The sequence below is a fragment of the Microcaecilia unicolor genome, chromosome 1, assembly GCF_901765095.1.
Source record: "Microcaecilia unicolor chromosome 1, aMicUni1.1, whole genome shotgun sequence".
Lineage (NCBI taxonomy): Eukaryota > Metazoa > Chordata > Amphibia > Gymnophiona > Siphonopidae > Microcaecilia > Microcaecilia unicolor.
This window is the reverse complement of record NC_044031.1, coordinates 690,639,926-690,664,579: the sequence shown is the minus strand read 5'-3', so window position 1 is coordinate 690,664,579 and position 24,654 is coordinate 690,639,926. Positions and strand designations below refer to the sequence as shown.

The following is a 24,654-nucleotide window of genomic DNA, read 5'->3' as shown; positions in this document are numbered from 1 at the left end:
AGCAATTCCTAGATTGGGTGGAAACATGGCGCCACTGCCCTGAGGACTGAAAGCCCCAAAACTGCCTTCCACGTACGCCAAAACATCCACCCTGTAGTGCTTGGGAAAGGTATGCTGTGTCGATCTGTTTTTGCAAATATCCGCTGGAGACAGTAAGATAGTCTCTACTCAGGATGTTGCTTTATGCCTTGCAGATTGAGACCACAATGCCTGAGGAGCCTGCTTTTGCACAAGCAAATAAGCTGATGCAATATTCTCCTTCAGCCCTCCATCAATTGTGGGCTTGGAAGCCATGAGGCCAAGTCTCTGTTTACCAAACGGCACAGTCTGTCTGATTTGTGAAACTCATTCATGGCTTCCAGATACCTAATAAGGACTCTACACTTCAAGGAAGTATAATGAGCCTCCTCGTCCTCTCTGTGAATGGATAGAAGCTGCACAGATTGGTTGAAATGAAATGCTGATATCACTTTCAGAAGAAAGGAAGGAACTGTGTATAGGGAGACCCCGCCTCCAAAAAGCGGAGAAAGAGATCCCAACAAAAGAGCCTGAAGCTTCAAAACCCTATGTGTTGACACAACATCCACCAAAAACACTGTCTTTAATGTAAGATCTTTCAAGGAGGCATTCCTGAGTGGATCAAAAGGAGGCTTTTGAAAAGTCCAAATGATTAAATTAAGGTTTCACTCTAGACACAGTGTATGAAAGGAAGGGTGCAAGTGGCTTGTCCCCTGCAAGAATCTAACGATATCCGGGTGAGCCGCAAAAGATTACTTCTGTAGTCAGATCTTGAAACAGGTCAAAGCCACAATCTGAACTGCCTGGAGAAATGCTAAGATTTGTGCATTCTAAGCAGAGAATGGAGAAAGTCCACACTCAGAACACCAGCCCTTGAACATCCTCTACACCCTCGCGTACTCCATGGATGTAGAGCATTTCTGAGCCTAAAGCAAGATAACAACGACTCAAACAGAATAATCTTTGTGTCTCAACCAAGCCCTTTCAATGGCCAAGCCGTAAGACCAAAGGGACATGGATCCTCCATGAGCACTGGACCTTGCTTCAGTAGACTGTGTAACTCCAGAAGATGGAGAGGATCCCCGTCCTGAACTCAAATTGGGTCCGCATACCACAGTTTTCCGCAGTCAATCCAGGACTAGAAGAATCATTTGACCCCGGTGCAAATGATAAACACAAGGTCTACTGTGGGCCAAGAAGGGAAGACACAACACATGTGTTCTGAGCCAGGACTGCAGTAGGGCATTGATCCCCATCAAGCCCGGTTCTTTCTCATTGCTGAACAACTTGGGCACTTTGGCATTCCTTTTTGTCATCATCAAGTTCAGAAGCAGAGAACCCCATTGTTACACTATCAACTAAAATCCCTGGCTGGATAGTTCCCTTCTCACAGGTCCGAGTGCCTGCTAAGAAAGACCACCTCCACATTCAAGGACCCAGTGATGTGAGCTGCCCACAAGCAGAGAAGATTTTTATCAATCCAAATCATGAGGTAAGCCACCTCCACCACCTTCATCAGATAGTTGTGGGTCCCTCCTTGCATGTTGATATAAGCCACCGTTGCCACTTTGTCAGAGAAAACTCAGACTGGGGTCTCCAGAAGAAAGGGAGTGAAGTCACGTAAGACATTCCACACTGCCCTGAGCTCCAAGTGATTTATCAACCACTGAGACTCCTGTTTCATTCAGGTGCCCTGTGCCAGATAGAACTTGTAATGAGCTCCCCAACCTGACTTGCTGGTGTCCATTATTACCACCTCCCATTGTGTTATCGGAAAGGGCGCTTTGAACGTCAAATTCCTTGGCAATAATCACCACTGCATACTCCATCTGGCAACCAGTGTCTAAGGAAGATAAAGGTCGTACCAGAGTCCAGTGGCTGAGAAGAGACTCCTGTAATGGCCACATATGAGCCCTTGCCCATGGCACTACTCCTATCGCCACTGTCATCAACCCCAGACCCTGGATGTAGTCCCAGACCCTGGGCCTGTCATGACTGAGAAGATGAATATATTGTTGACTATAATGCCCAGATAATCCAGCGTCTGCGATGTAGTTAGTCTGCTTTTCTCAAATTCGATCACCCAACTCAACAACTGCAGGCGATAGACAACTTTGTTCATCACCGCCACGCTGTACAAATAGGACGACGCATGAATGAGTCGTCAAGATATGGGTGAACTCTGATTCCCTAGCATCAAAAGAAGATCCTATAAGGTCCAAAGAGTCTTTATTCAAACAGTCTCGACGTGGCCACATTTCGCCAATTAGGCTGCATCAGGGGAAAAACAAACAACAAAAAATATAAAAACAAACAAATTAGAACATATAATTATCTGCTTACAATGCAAAAACATCTATACCAAAGTAAAAACAAATATGTTTAAATGATTTTTATTGACTTTTTCATAACTGAGGTACATACTCGCTGGTGCAAACAATCTCAATTCTTATACAATCTCCTCTGTTAACAGCAAACTTCTAAATACTGAACCCTCCTCACCCTCCATCCCCCCCCCTCTTCCCCCCTCCCCCCATCCCCCCCTCTTCCCCCCATCCCCCCCCCAAATGGCAATTCCATAATTGTTTTGCGGGCCATACTGCCCTGTCTTTTACATATTCAGTAAATACCCTCGTGCCTTAGGCGTCAATGTGTCCATGAACGGGCCCCACCTGCGGTTGAAGCTTCCTCTCTCTGGCGGGGGGCTGTTGCTTTGCTTCCAGTCTTTCAAATCTCATAAGCTGTATCATCTCCCCTCTCCAGGACTGATATAGAGGGGGCTTTGGAGACAACCGTGCTGTTAATATGCTATGTTTGGCTACAATAATGGCTCTAGACGCAAATTCTTTCATACCCAGCTGATTTGGACCACAGATTTGTAGCTTTCCAAATAGTAGCTCTGAATTTAATTGCCAGTCCCTGTGCCAAATACGTGATATCCACTTCAGTAGCCTGCCCCAGAAAGTGTGAATTTTTGGGCAAACCCAAAACATATGTCCAAGGGTGGCTCCCTCTGCCCCACATTTTGGGCATGCCCCATCCGGGGACAGCCCCATATAGAATGCCCTCCTTGGTGGTATGTGGGCTCTGAGTGCCATTTTGTATTGGATTTCCCAATGTTTTGATAAATGGGTTATCCGCCGTAGCCCCAATACATGATCTTTCAGTGTTCCAGCAGTTATAATCACTTCCAGCTCCTCACTCCATACCTCTGCCAGCTTCCTAGTGTTGAGCTCTGCCTTTGTGTCTTTTATGTGCTTATGGTGGAACGTCAGTGGAACCTTCTGTTGGGATCTGAAAGTAAACACTTCCGCCAGCTCCACCTGCAGAACTTCAGTTAGGGAGTCCCATGGTAAGCTAACTATATAATGTTTCAGCTGGTAGCAGTAAAATATGTCAGATGTGGTTAACTTAAAGCTTTTCTGCAGTTCATCAAAAGGTTTAATTTTCCCGTCTTCTGTCAACACCTGTGTCAGATAAATCAAGCCTTGTTGTTTCCATCTCCTATATGCGTTATGTAACTGCCCTGGCTTAAAGTCTGGGTTCCCGCATATAGGCGGGTACGGCATCGTTTTTGCTGAGAAACGGTGCAATCTGCAGACCCATCTCCAAACCACTCGCGCGGTTGTAAAGATTCCTGTATCTATATATTCGTTGCGTGTTATTGTAATTGGTGCATGTAACAGATCCAGGGTGTATCTTTTGTAGCGCTGTTATCTCTATTTCAGTGGCCGAGAAATAACTTGTTCCTCTGAGCCAATCATTTATGTGGCGCATGCCACTTGCCACTGTTAAGTGTCGTATACTCTGAAGCCCCAGACCTCCGAATTCCACTGGGGTTTGTAGTGTCCATAGTGGTATCCTAGCCCGCTTCCCCCGCAAGAGGAATCTCTGAATAACTCGGTTCAACGTCTTTTCATCAGTGTCTGTGAGGAATAATGGGAGCACCTGGAATACATAAAGTCACCTAGGCACAATCATCATGTTTATTACAGCAATACGTCCCATCAAAGACAATGGGTAATCATGCCATAACTGCAATCTTGTGCGTGTATCCCCAATCAGCTTAGAGACATTTAAGTGATATAGCTGCGTCAATTCCTTTGGTATATGGTCCCCCAAGTATCAAAACTCTTTCCACCCAAGTCACATTAAGTTGCCGTTGCCTTTGGGTCCCTTCCCCCTGCACCATCATGGCTGTTGATTTTTTAAGATGTAAGGTAAACCCTGAAAGCAGACTATACCTCTCAATTATTTGTAACAAGATTGGAATTGACTTGTCTGGATTGGTAGTCAAAATCAATAAATCGTCTGCAAATGCTAACGCTTAAATCTCATGAGCTCCAATCCTTGCCCCCTGTATCTCCCATTCTAATTTTATTGCTCTAAGTAGTGGTTCCAGCACAAGTATAAACAGTAAGGGCATCAAAGGGCACCCCTGACATGTTCCCCTATTAATCGGAAAGCGTTCACTTTTCACTCCATTAATGAGGATCGCCGCCGAGGGTTCTTTATATAGGGCATTAATGGCATCATAGAACCAACCCTGGAAACCCATATAGTGCAGTGTACCAAACATAAACTCCCAGTCTACTTTGTCAAATGCTTTTTCTGCGTCAAGACTCAGGAGTAGAGCTGGTACATCGTCATTTTTGCTATGGGCCATTGCTAAGAGGAGTTTGCGGACATTCCCTCCTGCTTGCCTTTGCCGCACGAACCCTGTCTGCTCTTCCCCGATCAGCCTCGGCAGAATCCGTGCTAGTCTATCAGCCAAAATTTTCGCTAGTATTTTATTATCAACATTAAGCAGCGATATTGGCCGATAGGCTTCAGCTTGGTCTTCTGGTTTTCCCGGTTTCGGCAACAATGTTATTAGCGCTGAGTTTGCGTGGTGCGGGAATTCTCCAGTCTGCACAACCGAGTCGTAGTATGCTCCCAATATGCCCAATGTGGTCTCTGGTAACAATTTATAGTACTCCCCCGAGAACCCGTCCGAGCCCGGTGCAGATGACAACGCCAGGCCCCTGATTACCTTCTGGAGTTCCTGCCCTTGAATGAGTTCATTCAACTGTCTAATCTCTTGGTCTAGTAACCTTGGGACAACCTAGGCTCTCCAAATAACTATTCAGAGAAAACCTCTCCTTGGGCTTCTTCTGACTTTGATATAGCTGGGAGTAATATTGCACAAATATCTGTCTAATATCTTCACTTTGGGTCTTTATCACCCCTTGGCTATCTTTCACCGCTGTGACCACCCTGTAGGGCTTCCTGTTTGTTACCAGCCTCGCTAAGAGGGGGCCTGTCCTGTTACCAAACCTTTGCAATCTGTATTTTTGATAAAACATCGCTCTCATAGTTTTCTCATGTAAATGTGAGTTTAGAGCTATCTGTATTGTTTTAAGACGTTCCCAGGTTCCCCTGTTTGGGTTGCTCACATATTGTCTTTTTGCCCTCTTTGCCTGCTTTTCCAAATGTTCAATGGCCCTAGCTATCTTTCTATCCCGTGCCGTCACATAGGCTATCACCTCACCCCTTAAAACAAATATATTAAAATCTTTAATAAATGAAAAGAACTTCATTAAAATCCACATGTACAAAACACATTAAAAGATATTCAAAGCAACATAATTCATTAAACATACATTCATAAGTCATTAAACATACATTCTAAAAAACGAAATTGACATACCTAACCAGGGACACACAATATGTTCAGGTAGTGAGAAGTAACTAAATAGACTTTATGAATGGATTAATACACAAAATGAAAACATTAAGTTTAAGATAGAATACAATAAATCCAAGATTCCATTTTTGGACATGCTTAAATCCCAGCACAATGGTAGATTTAATACAGATACTTATAGAAAGCCCACCGACGTGAATACGTTACTTCATTTTACCAGCTATCATAACAGACCTCTTAAAAATAATCTCCCATTTAGTCAGTTTTTAAGAATCAAGAGAGTTTGCTCAAACATTTGTATAAGGAGAGAGCTTTAGAACTGAAAAATCATTTCAAATTAAGAGATTACCCAGACCAATGTACAAATAAGGGTTTCCAAAGAGCAGAACAGTACACCAGAGAGGAACTTTTAAAGAAAAGAGAAATAAAGGACGGAGACGGGGTTGTTTTTGTGCCTTAGAATTCAATCACCTATCCTATGATATTATGAAAATCCTGAAAAAAATATTGGTATCTAGTACAAATGATGCATTTATAAGTAAAGATATTTTAATTTCTTATAAGAGGGGCAAGAATCTGAAAGATTTTTTTAGTTTTGGCTGATTTTAACAAAACACACATGAACAAATTTCTCTCCTGGGTCCACTAACCATGTGGGAGATGTTCAGTTTGTCCAGTAAACAATAAAACTACATTTACCACACACCCAGTTAGCAAGAAACCATATGTTCTAAGACACTTCTCTGTCAGTCCAGCTGTGTTATATTAGGCTGCATTTGCCCTTAAACCTTATGTACATAGGTAAGATGAGGACACCTAATAAAAGAATTATAGAGCACAAAAGTGCCATGGGTCACAGATTTCAAGATTACAGATTTTAAGTGATTTGTAAACCAAAACTATCAAGGCAAGGTGGAGATATGGATAAGATTCTTGTGAGAACAGAAGTTAATTTTTAGTTTCAATACAGTACTCCCACATGGCTTGAATAAGGAATTGGATTTATTAGCCTGCATTTTATTACATTTTTAACATATGAAAAAAACATGCTATTTATATAAGATTCTCTTTAGTCCCTATGTATGTAATTATTTATGGATTTTTATGCATTTATTTATTAAGTTATTTAGCATCCATTTTAAGTTAACGAAATGCATTATGTATGTATTTTTATTTATTTTATGTACACTTCTCTGAACTCTGAATTGAATCAAATCACATGTTAAGAAGCAATTACTACTTATTTTACATATGTTTTGCTCCTTTAAATTGGTTTTATAATTGTTTTAGCATTAAAAGCATATGCTTTCAAAGCAATGTGTGCTCAGCAGGCTTTTTTTTTTGGCTCCAGGGACGCCTGATGTCACTGGAACGCAGCCAAGATGGCCACTGGAACACATAACGTTTTTAGCATTTTTTAGCGTTTTCCAGAGGGTTGTTTTTTTTTTAAATAAAAATTACATTTTTGAGAAGGGCATCATTCGAGATTTAGAATCTGTGGTTAGTTTTAAAATTTATATTTTAAATCTTGGTTTCAAGTAATCTTGCAAGTTATAAGATAAAGAACCAATAACAACCCCCTCTCCTTTTTGTTATTCATAAGAATTATTTTTGAAGACTTTTAAAGATTAAGAGTGCTCTTTCCGAGCACTCTACCAAAACCCTCGTCCACACCCTTGTCACCTCTCGTTTAGACTACTGCAATCTGCTTCTTGCTGGCCTCCCACTTAGTCACCTCTCCCCTCTCCAGTCGGTTCAAAACTCTGCTGCCCGTCTCATCTTCCGCCAGGGTCGCTTTACTCATACTACCCCTCTCCTCAAAACCCTTCACTGGCTCCCTATCCGTTTTCGCATCCTGTTCAAACTTCTTCTACTAACCTATAAATGTATTCACTCTGGTGCTCCCCAGTATCTCTCCACACTCGTCCTTCCCTACACCCCTTCCCGTGCACTCCGCTCCATGGATAAATCCTTCTTATCTGTTCCCTTCTCCACTACTGCCAACTCCAGACTTCGCGCCTTCTGTCTCGCTGCACCCTACGCCTGGAATAAACTTCCTGAGCCCCTACGTCTTGCCCCATCCTTGGCCACCTTTAAATCTAGACTGAAAGCCCACCTCTTTAACATTGCTTTTGACTCGTAACCACTTGTAACCACTCGCCTCCACCTACCCTCCTCTCTTCCTTCCCGTTCACATTAATTGATTTGATTTGCTTACTTTATTTATTTTTTGTCTATTAGATTGTAAGCTCTTTGAGCAGGGACTGTCTTTCTTCTATGTTTGTGCAGCGCTGCGTATGCCTTGTAGCGCTATAGAAATGCTAAATAGTAGTAGTAGTAGGGTAATTCATTAATATAAATAGAGGCAGAATTCAAGATGGAGGACTCCTGCACAGAAGTATGAAGTAGCTGCTCTGCCATCTGTGAGTAAGAAACTGCTGAAGTTTATCCCCTTGCTTTTGTCTTTTTTTGACCCTGTCATTATAGCACCATCTAAGAGTTGTTTTACCTTTTTTCACATCTATCTCTTTTAAATATAGAGCCTTTAACAAGTTTCATTAGTGATTAATTTTATCACTCTAGCACTGTTTAATTCTCACTACTAAACATGGAGCTTTTAACTCTTGTTTCTTATGCTATTTCTTCAGGTCATCTTGGATGCTCAATTTTACTACCAGGGCTAAGTACTGTGTGTCCCTGGTTAGGTATGTCAATTTGATTATTTAAGAATTTATGTTTAATGAATTATGTTGCTTTGAATACCTTTTTGTGTGTCTTTTCATTTATTAAAGATTTTAATATAGATGTTTTTACTTTGAAATAGATGTTTTTACATTGTAAGCAGATAATTATATTTACAGTGCAATCCGCTTAAGTGCAAGGGTCTGGGACCAAAGAAACACTTGCAGTTAACCGGAGTGTGCACATAACCGTTGTGACACAAAGAAGCTTGGCATCTGATAAACATATGTACAGTACTATTATATGTACAGTATACAGTCTCCGTTAACTGATGTTAAGCTAACTTGAAGTAATCAGTCATAGTCCTCTGTACACACTTGTGTCTGAGAGTTCCATAGACTACGTCTGCCAGACAGTAAAAACTGTCATAGCACTGGCATTCAGTGGCCTCCAGATAGGCCCACACGGTGTTGAGACTCTCCAGCGTTCTTGCAAAAGTGACAGGAGGTTGTTGAATTTCATCAGCATGTGCCTCGCTGCTCATTTCATCATCAGCCGTTGCCTGCGTGTAGGCACATATCTGGACATCAGTGCTGTCGTCAGCTGTTTGTAGATCGTAATCAACAGCTACGTAGCGATAAAACTCCTCTTCAGTAACACAGGCTGGGATATCAATAGCCTGTTCATCTGACATGTTTGCAACAGCTGCATCTGTTTCGTCCTTCTCCACATCCCTAACTGCTTGTAGCAGTTCACAATGGTTGCCTGTGTAACATGATTCCAAGCTTCTTTCTGCATATGTAGGGAATCCAATAGTAATAGATTACGAGCCAGTTCAACAGCATGTTTATCCTTGCCAGTCTGGTCATCCATAATGCTCATCAGATGACGTAGCACAAGAGCCCGATAATGTTGTTTGAAATTGGCTATTATGCCCTGATCCATAGGTCGGATCAGAGACGTATTGTTTGGTGGCAGGAAGACCACCTTGACGTTAGACAGCCTGACATCATCACTGTGTTCAGCACAATTATCACAAAGAAACAAAATCTGATGCTTTTGTGCCCACATTCCAGTGTCTAACTTCTTTAGCCACTGCTTCCAAATTTCCCAGGTCATCCATGAATTTGCGTATGACACAGGAAGTCGCAACACTGGCTAGAAAAAGCACATGATATATCTGAATTAAGATGGAGGATCACTGATGTGGTTGAATTAGGATGGGAGGGGGTGATAGTGCTAAGATACTCAACTTTAAGGAACAGCGCTGGATATTTAATTTAGACACTGTAGCCCCTCGGGGACTTAATAACCAATTGGAATGAAGCTCGTTGTTATGACATAAGAAAGGGAGGAGATCAGATAGGTGAATCAGGTTAGAGTGTGATTGGTGGAAATTGTGGGCAGTACTATTTAAAGTGCAGGAACGTTGGCGCCATTTGAAGAATAGAAACCTGAGGATGGCGTGCATAAGAGTGAGTAGATGTTTATAGATTATTACGATGTACTGTAGGTTATGTAGGAGTTTGAAGTATGGAATTTAATGTACATCTTCTTTTGGTTATAGTTGATTTGACTCTGACGCAGCTACTGCGAAACATGCCGCATGTCATTCACATTGAATAATGGGTTCCCTGTTAACATCAAACTGCTATCAGCCACCAAGAAAAGCTAAGTTTTAAGATTGTTTGAGAATTAAATGATTAAAGAATTAAAGAATAAATGTTGGGGAAGGAAGGTTGAGTGGACCAATGAGGAGCCAATGCGCATTAAGAGTTGGGAGCATTCGTGTCTTCTGACAAATGAAGCGCTGCTACAGTATATATTGTGTAATTGAGGTCCTTTAGTTAGAACAAGTGATGCCTCATGTACCTAGGACCAAACCCATTTAAAGACAGCAGTATTTCCAAAACAAAAGCAGAATTTGTTTAGTACATAATGAAAAACAGACTTCACTTAATGAAGAATAAAACTTTAATAACGCAGTAATCACCCTTCTCAAGTTTTCACTGCTGGCTATAGTGCCAAAATGCAATATTTGTGAAATAAACTTAATCCTCTTTTAGGGCTATCCACTAAACCATTGATTTTGTCTGGATAAGAGGAAAATGAATGATCAATGCTGTTTCTGAAAATACAATTTTTAAAGTCTCTCTCCTTGGTATAATGTCCCTACAGTGAAAGGATATCCATATCAGATGACTCTAGATCCCTAACTGGCACAAAGTTTTTCAGTTTATGAAATTTACTCTTGAGTTCCATTTTTTTAATATTTATTGCACTTGTATCCCACATTTTCTAAAAATAAGGTTTCACATACTGTACCTTTCTAATTTCAAAATTGAGGAGTAAGTTAATAACATCTTCATGGAAGCCTTCTTTCAATGGATCAGGTAAAATTTCTTGTATATCATCCATGAATTTTGGTACTGGCCCAGTTTCTTTAAATCGACCTGCCATTTTCAATAATAAGTTAAGTAATTTTTAATAAAACAAACATGTCATAATCAGTATTGTACCTGAAAAAATAACTAACCCTCCTGCTTACTTAGCTATGCACTAATGCCGACACAGCCCATTCACTTTGAATGGGCTGTTTCAGCATTGCCATGTGCTTTAGTAAACACGGGGTAAATTACTAGTTAATATTTTTCAAAAATTATTTGCACATATAAATACTGATAAAATCATGCAACTTATTGTACGGCAAATATGAAAAGCTTCCAAAACTTAAGAGCTCCAGCTCAAGAGGGACCTCTGACAATAGAGGGCCATTACAAATTAAAACCCATTAGTAACATACAAATTATCTCGAGAACAGATATGTCTTTAAGGCTTTGTGAAAAAGGTAGTAGAAAGAAATTTGTCTAATAGGATCAGAAGGTTGTTCCAAATCTTTGCCCTTTGATCCAAGTTTATTTCAGTCTTGCTATCCCACAAATCAAACAATATATATTTATGTGGCTTACAATTCAAAAATCAGAAAGAAGAGAAGAGATAAACATTAGAAAAGAGAGAGATGGGGAAAATAGCATAGGGAGGGAGAAACTAAACTACAATAGTTAGCAGGAAAGATGGGGTATCAGTAGGGACAGAGGAGGGAATGGTATGTCTGAGCTGGCTGGCAGGTATCTATGTGAGGATAAAAGCATCCTCTAAGAGCAACATTTTGAGGTCTGTTTTAAATTTTGCTAGAGAGGTCTATGATCTGAAGTTAAGGGGCATAGCATTCCATAAAATGGGACCTGCAACTGAAAAAATAGACTTTCGCTTAACATGTCTGATAAAAGAATGATACAATAAGAAGATGTTGAGATGAACAGAGTACTCGAGAAGGGATATATGAAGTCAGTGCATGCACTAAGGAGGGGGATTCAGAGAGTCTGATTTTGAAAACCAATTTTATAGGTGGTCCTGTGTGTGATGGGTAACCAATGTGCATCTTTAAGAAGAGGGGTTACATGATCATATTTCTTTGATCCTGTAAAATGAAGATACATACCTGTAGCAGGTATTCTCCGAGGACAGCAGGCTCAATATTCTTACGCATGGGTCGTGGTCTGCGACGGCCCAGGAGACGGAAGAAACATTCAAAAGCTCAAGAACCTTTCCAAACGTTCTGCCGCGTGGGCCGAACCACCGCGCATGCGTGGGCGGCTTACCGCCCGCGACGCAAACGTACAATGATCTGTTTAATAAAAAGCAAAACAATATAAGTGAAACAACTCCAACAGGGAGGAGGGAGGGTTGCAAGAATATTGAGCCTGCTGTCCTCGGAGAATACCTGCTACAGGTATGTATCTTCATTTTCTCCAAGGACAAGCAGGCTCAATATTCTTATGCATGGGGTATCCCTAGCCCCCAGGCTCACTCAAAACAATAAACATTGGTCAATTGGGCCTCGCAACGGCGAAGACATAACAGAGATTGACCTGAAAAGAAATACAACTAAGTGAGAGTGGAGCCTGGAATAAAACAAAAATGGGCCTAGGAGGGTGGAGTTGGATTCTAAACCCCGAACAGATTCTGCAGCACCGACTGCCCAAACTGACTGTTGCGTCGGATATCCTGCTGAAGGCAGTAGTGAGATGTGAATGTGTGGACTGATGACCACATTGCAGCCTTGCAAATCTTCTCAATAGAGGCTGACTTCAAGTGAGCCACTGACGCAGCCATTGCTCTAACATTATGAGCTGTGACATGGCCCTCTAGAGTCAGTCCAGCTTGGGCATAAGTGAAGGAAATGCAATCTGCTAGCCAATTGGAGATGGTGCATTTTCCGATACGACTCCCCTCCTGTTGGGATTAAAAGAAAAACAACTGGGCGGACTGTCTATAGGGCTTTGTCCGCTCCACGTAAAAGGCCAATGCTCTCTTACAGTCCAAGGTGTGCAACATGTCCTCACCAGGGCGGGTATGTGGACAGGGAAAAAATGTTGGCAAGACAATTGACTGGTTCAGATGGAACTCCCGACACCACCTTCGGCAAGAACTTAGGGTGAGTGAGGAAGACTACTCTGTTATGATGAAACTTGATATAAGGTGACCAGGGCTTGCAGCTCACTGACTCTACAAGCTGAAGTAACAGCCACAAGAAAATGACCTTCCAGGTCAAGTACTTCAGATGGCAGGAATTCAGTGACTCAAAAGGAGCTTTCATCAGCTGTGTGAGAACGAAGTTGAGATCCCATGACACTGGTGGAGGTTTGACATGGGGCTTTGACAAAAGCAAACCTCTCATGAAGTGAACAACTAAAGGCTGTCCAGAGATAGGCTGACCCTCTACACGTTGATGGTAAGCACTAATCGCACTAAGGTGAACCCTTATGGAGTTGGTCTTGAGACCAGACTCTGATAAGTGTAGAAGGTATTCAAGCAGGGTCCGTGTAGGACAAGAAAAGGGATTTATGGCCTTGCTGTCACACCAGACGGCAAACCTCCTCCATTTAAAAGAATAACACCTTTTTGTGGAATCTTTCTTGGAAGCAAGAAAGACTCGGGAGACACCCTCTGAAAGGCCTAAAGAGGCCTAAGTTCTCAACATCCAAGCCGTGAGAGCCAGAGACTGGAGGTTGGGATGTAGAAGCGACCCCTCGTTCTGGGTGATGAGGGTAGGAAAACAATCAACATGGTTCTTCGGAGGACAACTCCAGAAGAAGAGGGAACCAGATCTGATGATGCCAAAAAGGTGCAATCAGAATCATGGTTCCCCGGTCTTGCCTGAGTTTCAAGAGAGTCTTTCCTACTAGAGGTATAGGAGGATACGCATATAGAAGGCCTGTTCCCCAATGTAAGAGAAAGGCATCTGACGCTAGTCTGTCGTGGGCCTGAAGTCTGGATTGAAGTGAGTGGCAAAAAGTTCCACCAAGGGGGTGCCCCACGCTCGGAAGATATTGTGGACAACTGTCCATGTTGAGGGACCACTCGTGAGGTTGCATGATCCTGCTCAACCTGTCCGCCAGACTGTTTATGCCTGCCAGATATGTGGCCTGGAGAAACATACCGTGATGGTGGGCCCAAAGCCACATCCTGATGGCTTCCTGACACAAAGGGCGAGATCCGGTGCCCCCCTGCTTGTTGGTGTAATACATAGCAACCTGATTGTCTGTCTGAATTAAGATGATCTGGTTGGACAGCCGATCTCTGAAAGCCTTGAGAGAGTGCCAGATCGTTCGCAATTCCAGGAGGTTGATCTGAAAACCCTTTTCCTGAAAAGACCAAACCCCTTGAGTGTGAAGTTCATCTACATGAGCTCCCCACCCCAGAAGGGATGCATCCGTCATCAGCACTTTTTGTGCCTGAGGAATTTGGAATGGACGTCCCAAGGTCAGAATGGATCCAATGGTCCACCACTGAAGGGAGCTGAAAAAAAATCGGTGGAGAGATGGATTACATCCTCTAGATCCCCTGTGGCCTAGCACCACTGGGAAGCTAGGGTCTTCAACACTTTTGATGTAGCATCCCGAGTAGCTGCTCAAGGTATAGTGATGTGCAGACTCTCATGGCTGCGTGTCTCTGACCTGGATCACAAGACCCAGCAGTGAATGGCAGATGTTCCTTGCCGGGCGGATAATCTCTTTGGAGAAAAAGTAGAGGATATTGTTGATCAGATGAAAAAGCATCATGATGCCATGGATTCTCTCTCCCGCCGGACGTCTTCTGCTACTGCCTCCTCTTCTAGAAGGTTTTTTGGAGGAAGGAGGAGTGCTCCTTATTCCTATAATAGGCGTAGGTACACTCCTGCTTCTCGGCAGCCGGTTCAGGCTCAGTCCCAGCATGTGCGTTCTCATCCACAACCTCCATAGGGAAGGGAATATCCTTAGACATTTCCCGAACAAAGGAGGAAACAAAAGACTCTCAGGCGGAGACATACTTCTTTCAATTGGCGGAGTAGGATCAGAGGGGACCCCATATGACTCTTCTTCAGATAAGTATCTGAGATTTTCCTCTTCCTCCCATGAGTGCTCATCATCGGTATCAGACAAAAGCTCTCTAAGAGCAGCCCGAACCCGAGCCTGTCTCGACATCGAGGAACGACGCCCTCGAGGGGGATGTCGAGAAGTCGACCCCTGCCTGGACTGCGGCAAAGCTTCTTCCACCGACGTCGAAGGAGAGTCAACCCGAGTAGCAGCAGATGCCGATGCCACAAGCGGCACCGAGGACGGGGACCTCACCACAGGTGAAGGACCAGATGCCGCTTCAACAGTCGGTGCAGAAGGCGCAAGCACCCCTGGCACCGAAGTAGACTGGTGCAGCAATCCCTCCAGAAGCTCTTTAAGAAGGGCCCTGATGCGCTCGTCGACAGCTTCCATCGTCATCGAGACTCCTTGATACCGAAGAGGAGGACGTGGAATCCTCACGCCTCCTCGGGGCAGGGTCCGACGGTCGGTCCCGGTGGACCTGTATAGCAATAGGCCTCGAGACAGGTGGAGACCCACTCGATGCCTCGCTGCTCCCAGCGCAATATGGTCGTTCGGCAGCCATTACCTGCGCTCTCAAAGTCGATGCTTCCCTCGACATCGATGCCGCCCTTGACGTCGACATCGATGCCGCCGACCTTGGTACCGATGCCGATGTCGAAGGACCGGACCGATCCGCAAAAAGTATTTCACGTTTAGCCTCCCGAGACACTTGGGTCCGTTTTTTTCATTAAAGAACACAGCTTACAAGCAGCTGGCAAATGATTGGGCCGAAAGCACTGGAGGCACCACACATGGGGGTCAGTATCCGAGATGGTCCGGTTGCACAGAGTACAACGCTTGAAGCCGCTGGGTTTCCTCGATGACATGGACGTAAAAACGGTGGCTGTGAAATTAAAGGACGTGATTGTGCCAATTTAAAAGGCACAAAAAAGGAAAATAAAACCCGGCCGAGAAGCCTAAAAGCTGGCCGCTACGAAAAAAGAAGGAAACTCGAACTTTAGTGGAAAAAAACTAAAGAAATAAAGGGAAAAAATAAACTTTTTTTTTTTTAATTTTGTGAGATTCAGGGGACATGACGGGATTCACAATGGTCGCTGACTAGATTGGACGCTCAGCAGGCTCTTAGAGAAAATGCCGAAGAGAAGGGCCGGTTGTCCTCCTCTGCCGCCCCATCACGGCAAAATCCTCTCTCTCAATCCACAATGATTAGTTACCTTCGCAGAGCAGAGATACCACAGACACCGGGAGCAGGTTCGCTAGGTCAACTGGGTGGAGATGGTAACACCTCAGAGAACATTGGACTGGAGCTATCACTCAGCCACGATGTTAGGGTGCCTCCCCTGCAACCCTCGGGAGTGAGCACGTCGACGCCGGTTCCCAGTTGGACGCCATCGAAGAGTGAAGTCGTTCAACAGGCCGAGAAGGAGAGTCATTCTGCGGAGAGTGTGGACCTATTTGGCGAACAAGGTGCCTCTCAAGGGAGAGAAACAACGCCTAATATCCAGGAACAGATGGAAGTTGTCACAGGAAATAGAGCACAACAAAACATTGCTGTTGCTGCAGAGGTACAATTTCCTAAATCTCAGAAACCTACTGAAATTACACTTGAGACTGTATACTTTGATTGTGGACTTGGGGAAATCCTTAAGTCCACAAATAAAACAATTATGTCAAGATCTGTTTAAATTGTAAATTGGACCAAAAGGTTCAAGAAACTGAAATCAGGGTAGAGACAATATCGAACCGGCAAGTGGAATTGGAAAAAGAGATGAAAGAGGTACATTCACGCCAGGAGACTAGGATTAAGGATTTAATTTCCTTGAGAAGACGAACTGAATTCTTGGAGGATGTTACCAGAAATAATAATATTCGATTTTTGAACTTTCCTAAAAAAAGTTGGAGTGCTACCAAGGGAAATGCTCAGAAAGTACATTACTGAGATACTTGGTGTGTCAAGGAAATGGTTCCACCATTTACACAAATATATTATTTGCCCATGAAACACCAAGTATCTCAAGAAAAATCAGAACTAGATATTTCAATGATATTGGAATCCTCAAATACTGACCTAGTTAAAGCTTCTACTTTAATTGCCACAGTAGCCTTAACCCCAGATAAGAACTGGTTGATAAGACTTTTCTTCCAGAATAAAGATAAGAGCTTCCTTGGTTTAAAGGTTCATCTCTTCCCTGATGTAACCAAGGAGACTCAAAAACGTAGACAGAGATTTTTACTTATGAGACAAGTACCCTTGCAAATGCCTAGTAAAATATCAGTCTAATAAATATGTGTTCTATGAGCCAGCCCAACTTTCTTTGTTCCTGGCTACAAAAGAACGAGGGAGCAGTTAATGTATAGCCCTATATATAGGAGAAGGTATCCATTATGAACACCCGATAAAGAAAAAGCTTCCTTAAATATTTTCCTTTTTGTATCCATATTGTAAATTTTGAATCCCACTAATGTGGACTTTAGTTAACGTACTGTTTGTAATTGCTTAAAAGTATTTTTTCCTTTTTTTACATATATTTGAACAGTAATGTTATTTATTTGACAAGTATTTTTCTTTGCTTGTTTTATATATGTAAATTGATAAATAAATTTAAAACATTTTGTGAAAACACAAAAATCGAAGAAAAAATAAGAAGAGGCGTAACGCACAAAAAGTCTCCTGGGCCAAAATGATCACAGCAGAACACCGTGTCACTCCAGACGCGGATGAAAAGAAACTGACGATGTCGCGCTCATGCCGCGGGCGGGAAGCTGTTTGCGCATGCGCAGTTCGTTCTGCCCGCGCGCCGGAGCGTTCTAGAAAGCTTTTGTTTTGCTTTAGAGATTTGTCGGTCTCCTGGGCCATCGCGGACAACGACTCAATCGTGAGAACAAGCAGCCTGCTTGTCCTCGGAGAAACTGCTGTTACAGTATCCTATCCTGACCTGAGGAAGGGGATTTTGTTCTCCGAGTTTGTCAAAATGTATTAAAATTAGTCGAATAAAAAGATTACCTTATTTCCATTTTCTATTTATAAATATTTATTAGCACAGCTACAATACTACTTTATCCTAAAGCAAAAAAAGAAAAAATATATTTTATTTACAGTTTGTTGTCTTTGGTTTCTGCTTTCCTCGTCTTCTCTTCACTCTCTCCCTTCCATCCAGCATCTGCCTTCTCTCTTTTCCTGCCATCCAGTGTCTGCCTTCTCTCTCCCTGCCCCTGCAATCCAGTGTCTGCCCTCTCTCTCCTGCCCCCTCCATTCACTGTCTGCCCTCTCCTCTCCCTCTGCCCCATCCAACCACTATCTGCCCTCTCTCTCCCATCTATGGTCTGCCCTCTATCTCTGTCCCTTCCATCCACCATCTGCCCTCTCTCTCTCCCCCTTCCAACCACTGTCTGCCCTTTTTCTTCCTTCCATCGTTTACCCTCTCTCTCTCTGCCCCTTCCATCCGCCATTTGCCTTCCCTCTCCCATCCATCCAGGATCTGCCCTCCCTCTCTCTCCCTTCCATCCAAGATCTGTACATGTACAGAATCCAGGATCCACAGGTATAAAAGTTGAGGAAAGAGAGCTCCTCTAGAGGAGACTTTCTCCTTTCCTGTGGTGGAGAGGGATCTGGAGGTAGGCCAAGCAATCCCTCCTTCAAGTGATCCTCTAGCTCTACATCAAACTCCTAGGAGCAGGCCGAATCTGACTCGGCAAAGTACTCTTTATGGGATGTCTGGGTTCGCATCTGTTTTCGACCACTGGACATGCAACTAGGCTCTGGGCGAGAGCGCCAACCTGGACTCTGGTGTTGCTTCCTCCCCTGATGGGCTGGAAAAGAGCACTGCATCAGTTGGTTCTGGCTCTGATGCCTGACGAGGCATCGGCCTCGATGAATGCCTGACAGACAGGGCATTGGTCTGATAGTCAGCAAGGCACCCTCAATGCCTCAGCATCATGCCAAACAAAAGAAATTAATAAATAACTGGTCCCATGCTACTCACAACAAAAAAAGGAAGGAAGGCAAAGAAAAAAAAACTGAGAGAAAAGAACAATTGCATGACAGAGAAAGACGTCTTCACTGCTCCACAAATTAAAGAAAACTGAGGGTCCCATGTGAGTTGGACTGGCAGGAAGGCACACGCACAGTCAGGCCTGCCAAAAGCTTCCAGAAAGTGAAAAGAAAATCTGGGCCATGTCCAAACAGGGACTCTGTAAATGATGTCACCCAGATGTAAGGACATATTGTCTTGCTTGTCCTCAGAGAAATGGAAGGTATCCAAATAAAAGTTATGACTGTCAAGCATACATAAATAAGATTATTCATTTAGTGGCATCTTTGCACAGCTGAATATCCTCTAATGTCCAACTACAAAAAAAAAAACCAAACCTAAACCTAATTTATTAATACCTCCTTACCTTCTGCTATCGATTTCACTTCACTTGTGTTAGGCTCTGCTTCACCAAGGTTTTCTGCTAGTATTTTTAGTAGTACAGTTAGGTCTTCTGGACTTAAAACAACCTATAAAATAACATGCACAGTATGATGTAAATACACATTTAAATTAGTAAATCTACGAAATACCAGAATTAAATGTTTTACAAATACTAGTACTACTACTACTACTTAACATTTCTAGAGCGCTACTAGGGTTACGCTGCGCTGTACAGTATAACAAAGTAGGACAGTCCCTGCTCGAAGGAGCTTACAATCTAAAGTACGAAATGTCAAGTTGGGGCAGTCAAGATTTCCTGAATAGAGGTGTAGTGGTTAGGTGCCGAAGGCGACATTGAAGAGGTGGGCTTTGAGCAAGGATTTGAAGATGGGCAGGGAGGGGGCCTGGAGTATGGGTTCAGGGAGTTCATTCCAAGCATGGGGTGAGGTGAGGCAGAAAGGGCAGAGCCTGGAGTTGGCGGTGGTGGAGAAGGGTACTGAGAGGAGGGATTTGTCTTGAGAACGGAGGTTACGGGTAGGACCGTAAGGGGAGATGAGGGTAGAGAAGTAAGGAGGGGCTGCAGATCGAGTGCATTTGTAGGTTAGTAGGAGAAGCTTGAACTGTATGCGGTACCTGATCGGAAGCCAGTGAAGTGACTTGAGGAGATGGGTGATATGAGTATATCGGTCCAGGCGGAAAATAAGACGTGCAGCTGAGTTCTGAACGAACTGAAGGGGGGATAGATGGCTAAGTGGGAGGCCAGCGAGGAGTAGGTTGCAGTAATCAAGGCAAGAGGTAATGAGAGAGTGGACGAGAGTTCGGGTGGTGTGCTCAGAGAGGAAAGGGCGAATTTTGCTAACATTATACAGGAAGAAGCGACAGGTCTTGGCTATCTGCTGGATAAGCGCAGAGAAGGAGAGGGAGGAGTCGAAGATGACTCTGAGGTTGCGGGCAGATGAGACGGGGACGATGAGGGTGTTATTAACTGAGAAAGAGAGTGGAGGGAGAGGGGAAGTGGGTTTGGGTGGGAAGACAATAAGCTCGGTCTTGGCCATGTTCAGTTTCAGGTGGCAGTTGGACATCCAGGCAGCAATGTCGGATAAGCAAGCATCTAGTTCAATTATTTCAATACAGCAGCAGTGTATGAGCAAAAGCCCTACGTTGCACTATATGGCACAACTCTATAGTACGGCTCCACAAATCAGAACCTGTCTCATTAAAGCATTCTGATACATGTTGGCTAAAGCCTCTTACACAGACTGCAAGCAGTCAGCACGACTTTGCTAAGGTCTGCAGGAAAGCCATAAATACATAATAAGTACATAAGTATTGCCATACTGGGAAAGACCAAAGGTCCATCGAGCCCAGCATCCTGTTTCCAACAGTGGCCAATCCAGGTCACAAATACCCGGCAAGATCCCAAAAATGTACAAAACATTTTATACTGCTTATCCCAGAAATAGTGGATTTTCCCCAAGTCCATTTAATAACGGTCTATGAATTTTTCCTTTAGGAAGCCGTCCAAACCTTTTTTAAACTCCACTAAGCTAACCGTCTTTATCACATTCTCTGGCAACGAATTCCAGAGTTTAATTACACGTTGAGTGAAGAAACATTTTCTCCGATTCGTTTTAAATTTACTACATTGTAGCTTCATCGCATGCCCCCTAGTCCTAGTATTTTTGGAACAGACGCTTCACATCTACCCGTTCAACTCCACTCATTTTATAGACCTCTATCATATCTCCCATAAGCCGCCTTTTCTCCAAGCTGAAGAGCCCTAGCTGCTTTAGCCTTTCCTCAAAGGGAAGTCGTCCCATCCCCTTTATCATTTTCGTCGCCCTTCTCTGCACTTTTTCTAATTCCACTATATCTTTTTTGAGATGCGGCGACCAGAATTGAACACAATATTCGAGGTGCGGTCGCACCATGGAGCGATACAAAGGCATTAACATCCTCATTTTTGTTTTCCATTCCTTTCCTAATAATACCTAACATTCTATTTGCTTTCTTAGCCGCAGCAACACACTGAGCAGAAGCCCCTTCCAAACAATCACCATAGCTGGACAGCTGGGACAACATCTGCATGTTGTTTATTGAAAAAATGACTGCAGTCAATCTGAACCTCTGAGTAATGCAGAAAGGACAATGTTGTGGCTCCTCAAATCATAACATCAGAGACAAGGTAAAATTATGTATCATACCTGATAATTTTCTTTCCATTAATCATAGCAGATCAAGGTCCGATTCCTTGGAGGAGATTTGCAGATCGGCGACTTGGGCGTCGGCTCATACCTTCTCACGGCATTATCGCTTGGATGTGGCAGCACGGGCCGAGGCCCAGTTTGGAGCTTCAGTGTTGCGTTCTGGGATTTCCATGTCCCGCCCTGGGTGAGTACTGCTTGGGTACATCCCACCAGTCTATGTATTGATCTGCTTCATGATATGGAAGGTAATTTTTTTTTTGTTACATTTGTACCCCGCGCTTTCCCACTCATGGCAGGCTCAATGCGGATTACATGGGACAATGGAGGGTTAAGTGACTTGCCCAGAGTCACAAGGAGCTGCCTGTGACTGAGTTCGATTCCCACTTCAGGCACAGGCAGCTCCTTGTGACTCTGCAAATCTCCTCCAAGGAAACTGACCTGGACTCTGCCATCTAAGCCGCCTGTGCTCTAGTAGAATGAGCCTTCAGCTGGATAGGCGGCACCATCCCTGCGGCCACATAAGCCGCCGCAATCGTTTCCTTGACCCAACGTGCCATGGTAGGTTTAGGTACCTGCAGACCCCCTACGGGGGCCCGCGAACAGCACAAACAGGTGATCTGACTTCCGGAAATCGTTGGTCACTTCCAAGTATCTGATGATAACTCGTCTAACATCCAGGCATCTGAGAGCACGATATTCCTCTGGATAATCCTCCCTACGGAAGGAGGGTAGACAAAGCTGCTGATTCACATGGAAGCAAGAAATCTTGGGCAGGAAGGAAGGCACTGGGCGAATAGACACTCTTGCCTCCGTGAACCGCAGGAACGGCTCTCGCTTGGAGCTCGGAAACCCTCCTGGCTAAAGCGATTGCCAGCAAAAAGACCGCTTTCAACGTCAGGTCCTTCAGAGACAGCCGCGATAATGGCTGCAAGGCCCACAGCACCAGATTGAGATTCCACGTAGGTACTATCAAGTGCAGAGGAGGGTGTAGGTGATTAACCCCTTTGAGAAAACGCACCACATCTGGCTGAGAAGCCAGGGAAGCACCCTTCCGGTGACTCCTGAAGCAAGCTAGAGCCACTACCTGGACCTTAAGAGAGCTGAGTGACAGGCCTTTCTCCAGACCTTCTTGCAGGAATGCCAACACTGAAGCAATTGGCACAGTGAAGGGCGACAGGGATCCTGCCTCACACCATGATACAAAGGTACGCCATACCCTGGCGTACGTAGCAGAAGTAGAGCGCTTCCGTGCTCTCAGCATAGTGGCGATGACCTTGTCCGAGAAGCCCTTCTTCCTCAGCCGCTTCCGCTCAAGAGCCAGGCCGTAAGACCAAAGGGGGAGGGATCCTCCATCACCACGGAACCCTGACATAAGAGGCCCCGCTCCGCTGGAAGCCGCAGAGGACGGTCTACGGAAAGCCGGATCAGAAGTCCGCATACCAAGGGCATCTGGGCCAGTCTGGACCCACCAGGACCACCCGGCCAAGAATTCTGCCCAGCATAGGCCAAGGTGGGAACACGTAGAGAAGCTCCTGTACCGGCCACTGCTGGAGAAGAGCATGGACCCCCAGATATCAAGGGTCCCGTCCTCTGCTGAGGCACTTGGCAATTGGCCGAGGTCACCATCAGATCCAAGGTCGGCATGCCCCAGCGCTTCGTGATCTCCAAGAACACCCGAGCAGACAGTTGCCACTCTCCGGGATCCAAGGTATGGCGACTGAGAAAGTCCGCCTCGACATTCAGGACTCCCGCAATGTGAGCCGCCGACAACTGGTCCAGATTCGCCTTTGCCCACTGGCATAACTTCATGGCCTACCTGGCTAGGGGGCGCTCCTGGTACCTCCCTGGCGATTGACATAGGCCAGGGCCGTGGCATTGTCTGACAGGATTCGAACTGGCCTCAGTATCAGTACCTGAAGAAATGCTTGAAGCGCCAACCGAATGGCCCGAAGTTCCAAGAGGTTGATGGACCACGTCGCCTCCGCTGGCGACCATATCCCCTGCGGTGTCCTTCCCAGGCAGTGGGCTCCCCAGCCCGTCAAGCAGGCGTCCGTCGTAACGACAATCCACTCCGGGGATGTGAGAGGCATACCGGCTGACAACTTGTCTGACATCAGCCACCAACTTAGCGCCCTTCTCACCGCCGGGTCCAGGGGAAGGCAAACTGCTTAATCCTCCGAAACCGGAGTTCAGCGCCGCAGAAGAGAGTGCTGTAGTGGTCTCATATGGGCCCTCGCCCAGGGCACTACCTCCATCGTGGCCATCATGGAGCCCAACAGTTGCACATAATCCCAAGCCCGAGGAGCTGATGAGGCTAGGAAACGGCCCACCTGGGCTTGAAGCTTGAGGCTCCGGTTGTCCGGCAGGAACACTCTGCCCACTTGGGTGTCGAACCGAACACCCAGATACTCCAGGGACTGAGTCGGGCGCAGCTGACTTTTCTCCCGGTTGATGATCCATCCCAGGGAGCTCAAAAGAGCAATGACCCTGTCCGTCGCTCTCCCACACTCCGCAAAGGAGGGAGCTCGAATCAGCCAGTCGTCCAGGTAGGTATGAACTTGCACTCCTTCCTTATGGAGATAAGCCGCAGTGACCACCATCACACTTTGGAGAAGGTCCACGGAGTCGTAGCCAACCCGAACGGGAGGGCTCTGAACTGGAAGTGCCGGCCCAGCACTGCAAAGCGCAGGAAGCGCTGATGAGGCGGCCAGATGGGAATGTGCAGATAAGCTTCCTTTATGTCCAAGGATGCCAGGAATTCTCCTTCTTGTATCGCAGCAATCACGGAGCGGAGAGTCTCCATATGGAAATGCCGTATTCGCAAGGCCCGATTGACTCCCTTGAGGTCAAGAATAGGCCGAGAAGAGCCTCGTTTCTTTGGCACCACAAAGTAAATGGAGTAACGTCCTCTGCCACGCTGCTCTACGGGCACTGGGACCACCACCTCAAGGCGGAGAAAGTTGTCCAGAGTCTGCTGAACTGCTGGCCACTTTGAGGGGAGACTTCCAGGAAGAGTTCACAAACCCGTCTCTCAGGGGCCGGCAGAACTCCAACTTGTAGCCGTCTCTGATGACTTCTAGAACCCAAGCGTCTGAAGTTACCCTGGTCCACTCGCCAAGAAAAGAGTACAGCCTTCCTCCTATCTGCTCTGGGCCATGGACCAGGGTACCGTCATTGGGTACGAGACTCTGGGGGAGGACCGGAGGAAGAACCTCCTGAGAGGC

The 24,654-nt window shown here is 45.0% G+C and overlaps 1 protein-coding gene across 1 annotated transcript in view; it reads right to left on the bottom strand.

Annotated features, from left to right (window-relative positions):
- Positions 1 to 24,654, bottom strand: part of VPS13C (vacuolar protein sorting 13 homolog C) — a 992,635-nt gene that overhangs the window by 584,215 nt on the left and 383,766 nt on the right. The window contains exons 35-36 of the mRNA XM_030188422.1: positions 19,207 to 19,309; positions 10,712 to 10,839 (exon numbers count right to left, since the gene is read on the bottom strand). Coding sequence (XP_030044282.1) covers positions 10,712 to 10,839; positions 19,207 to 19,309 — 231 coding nt within the window. The remainder of the gene's footprint in view (positions 1 to 10,711; positions 10,840 to 19,206; positions 19,310 to 24,654) is intronic.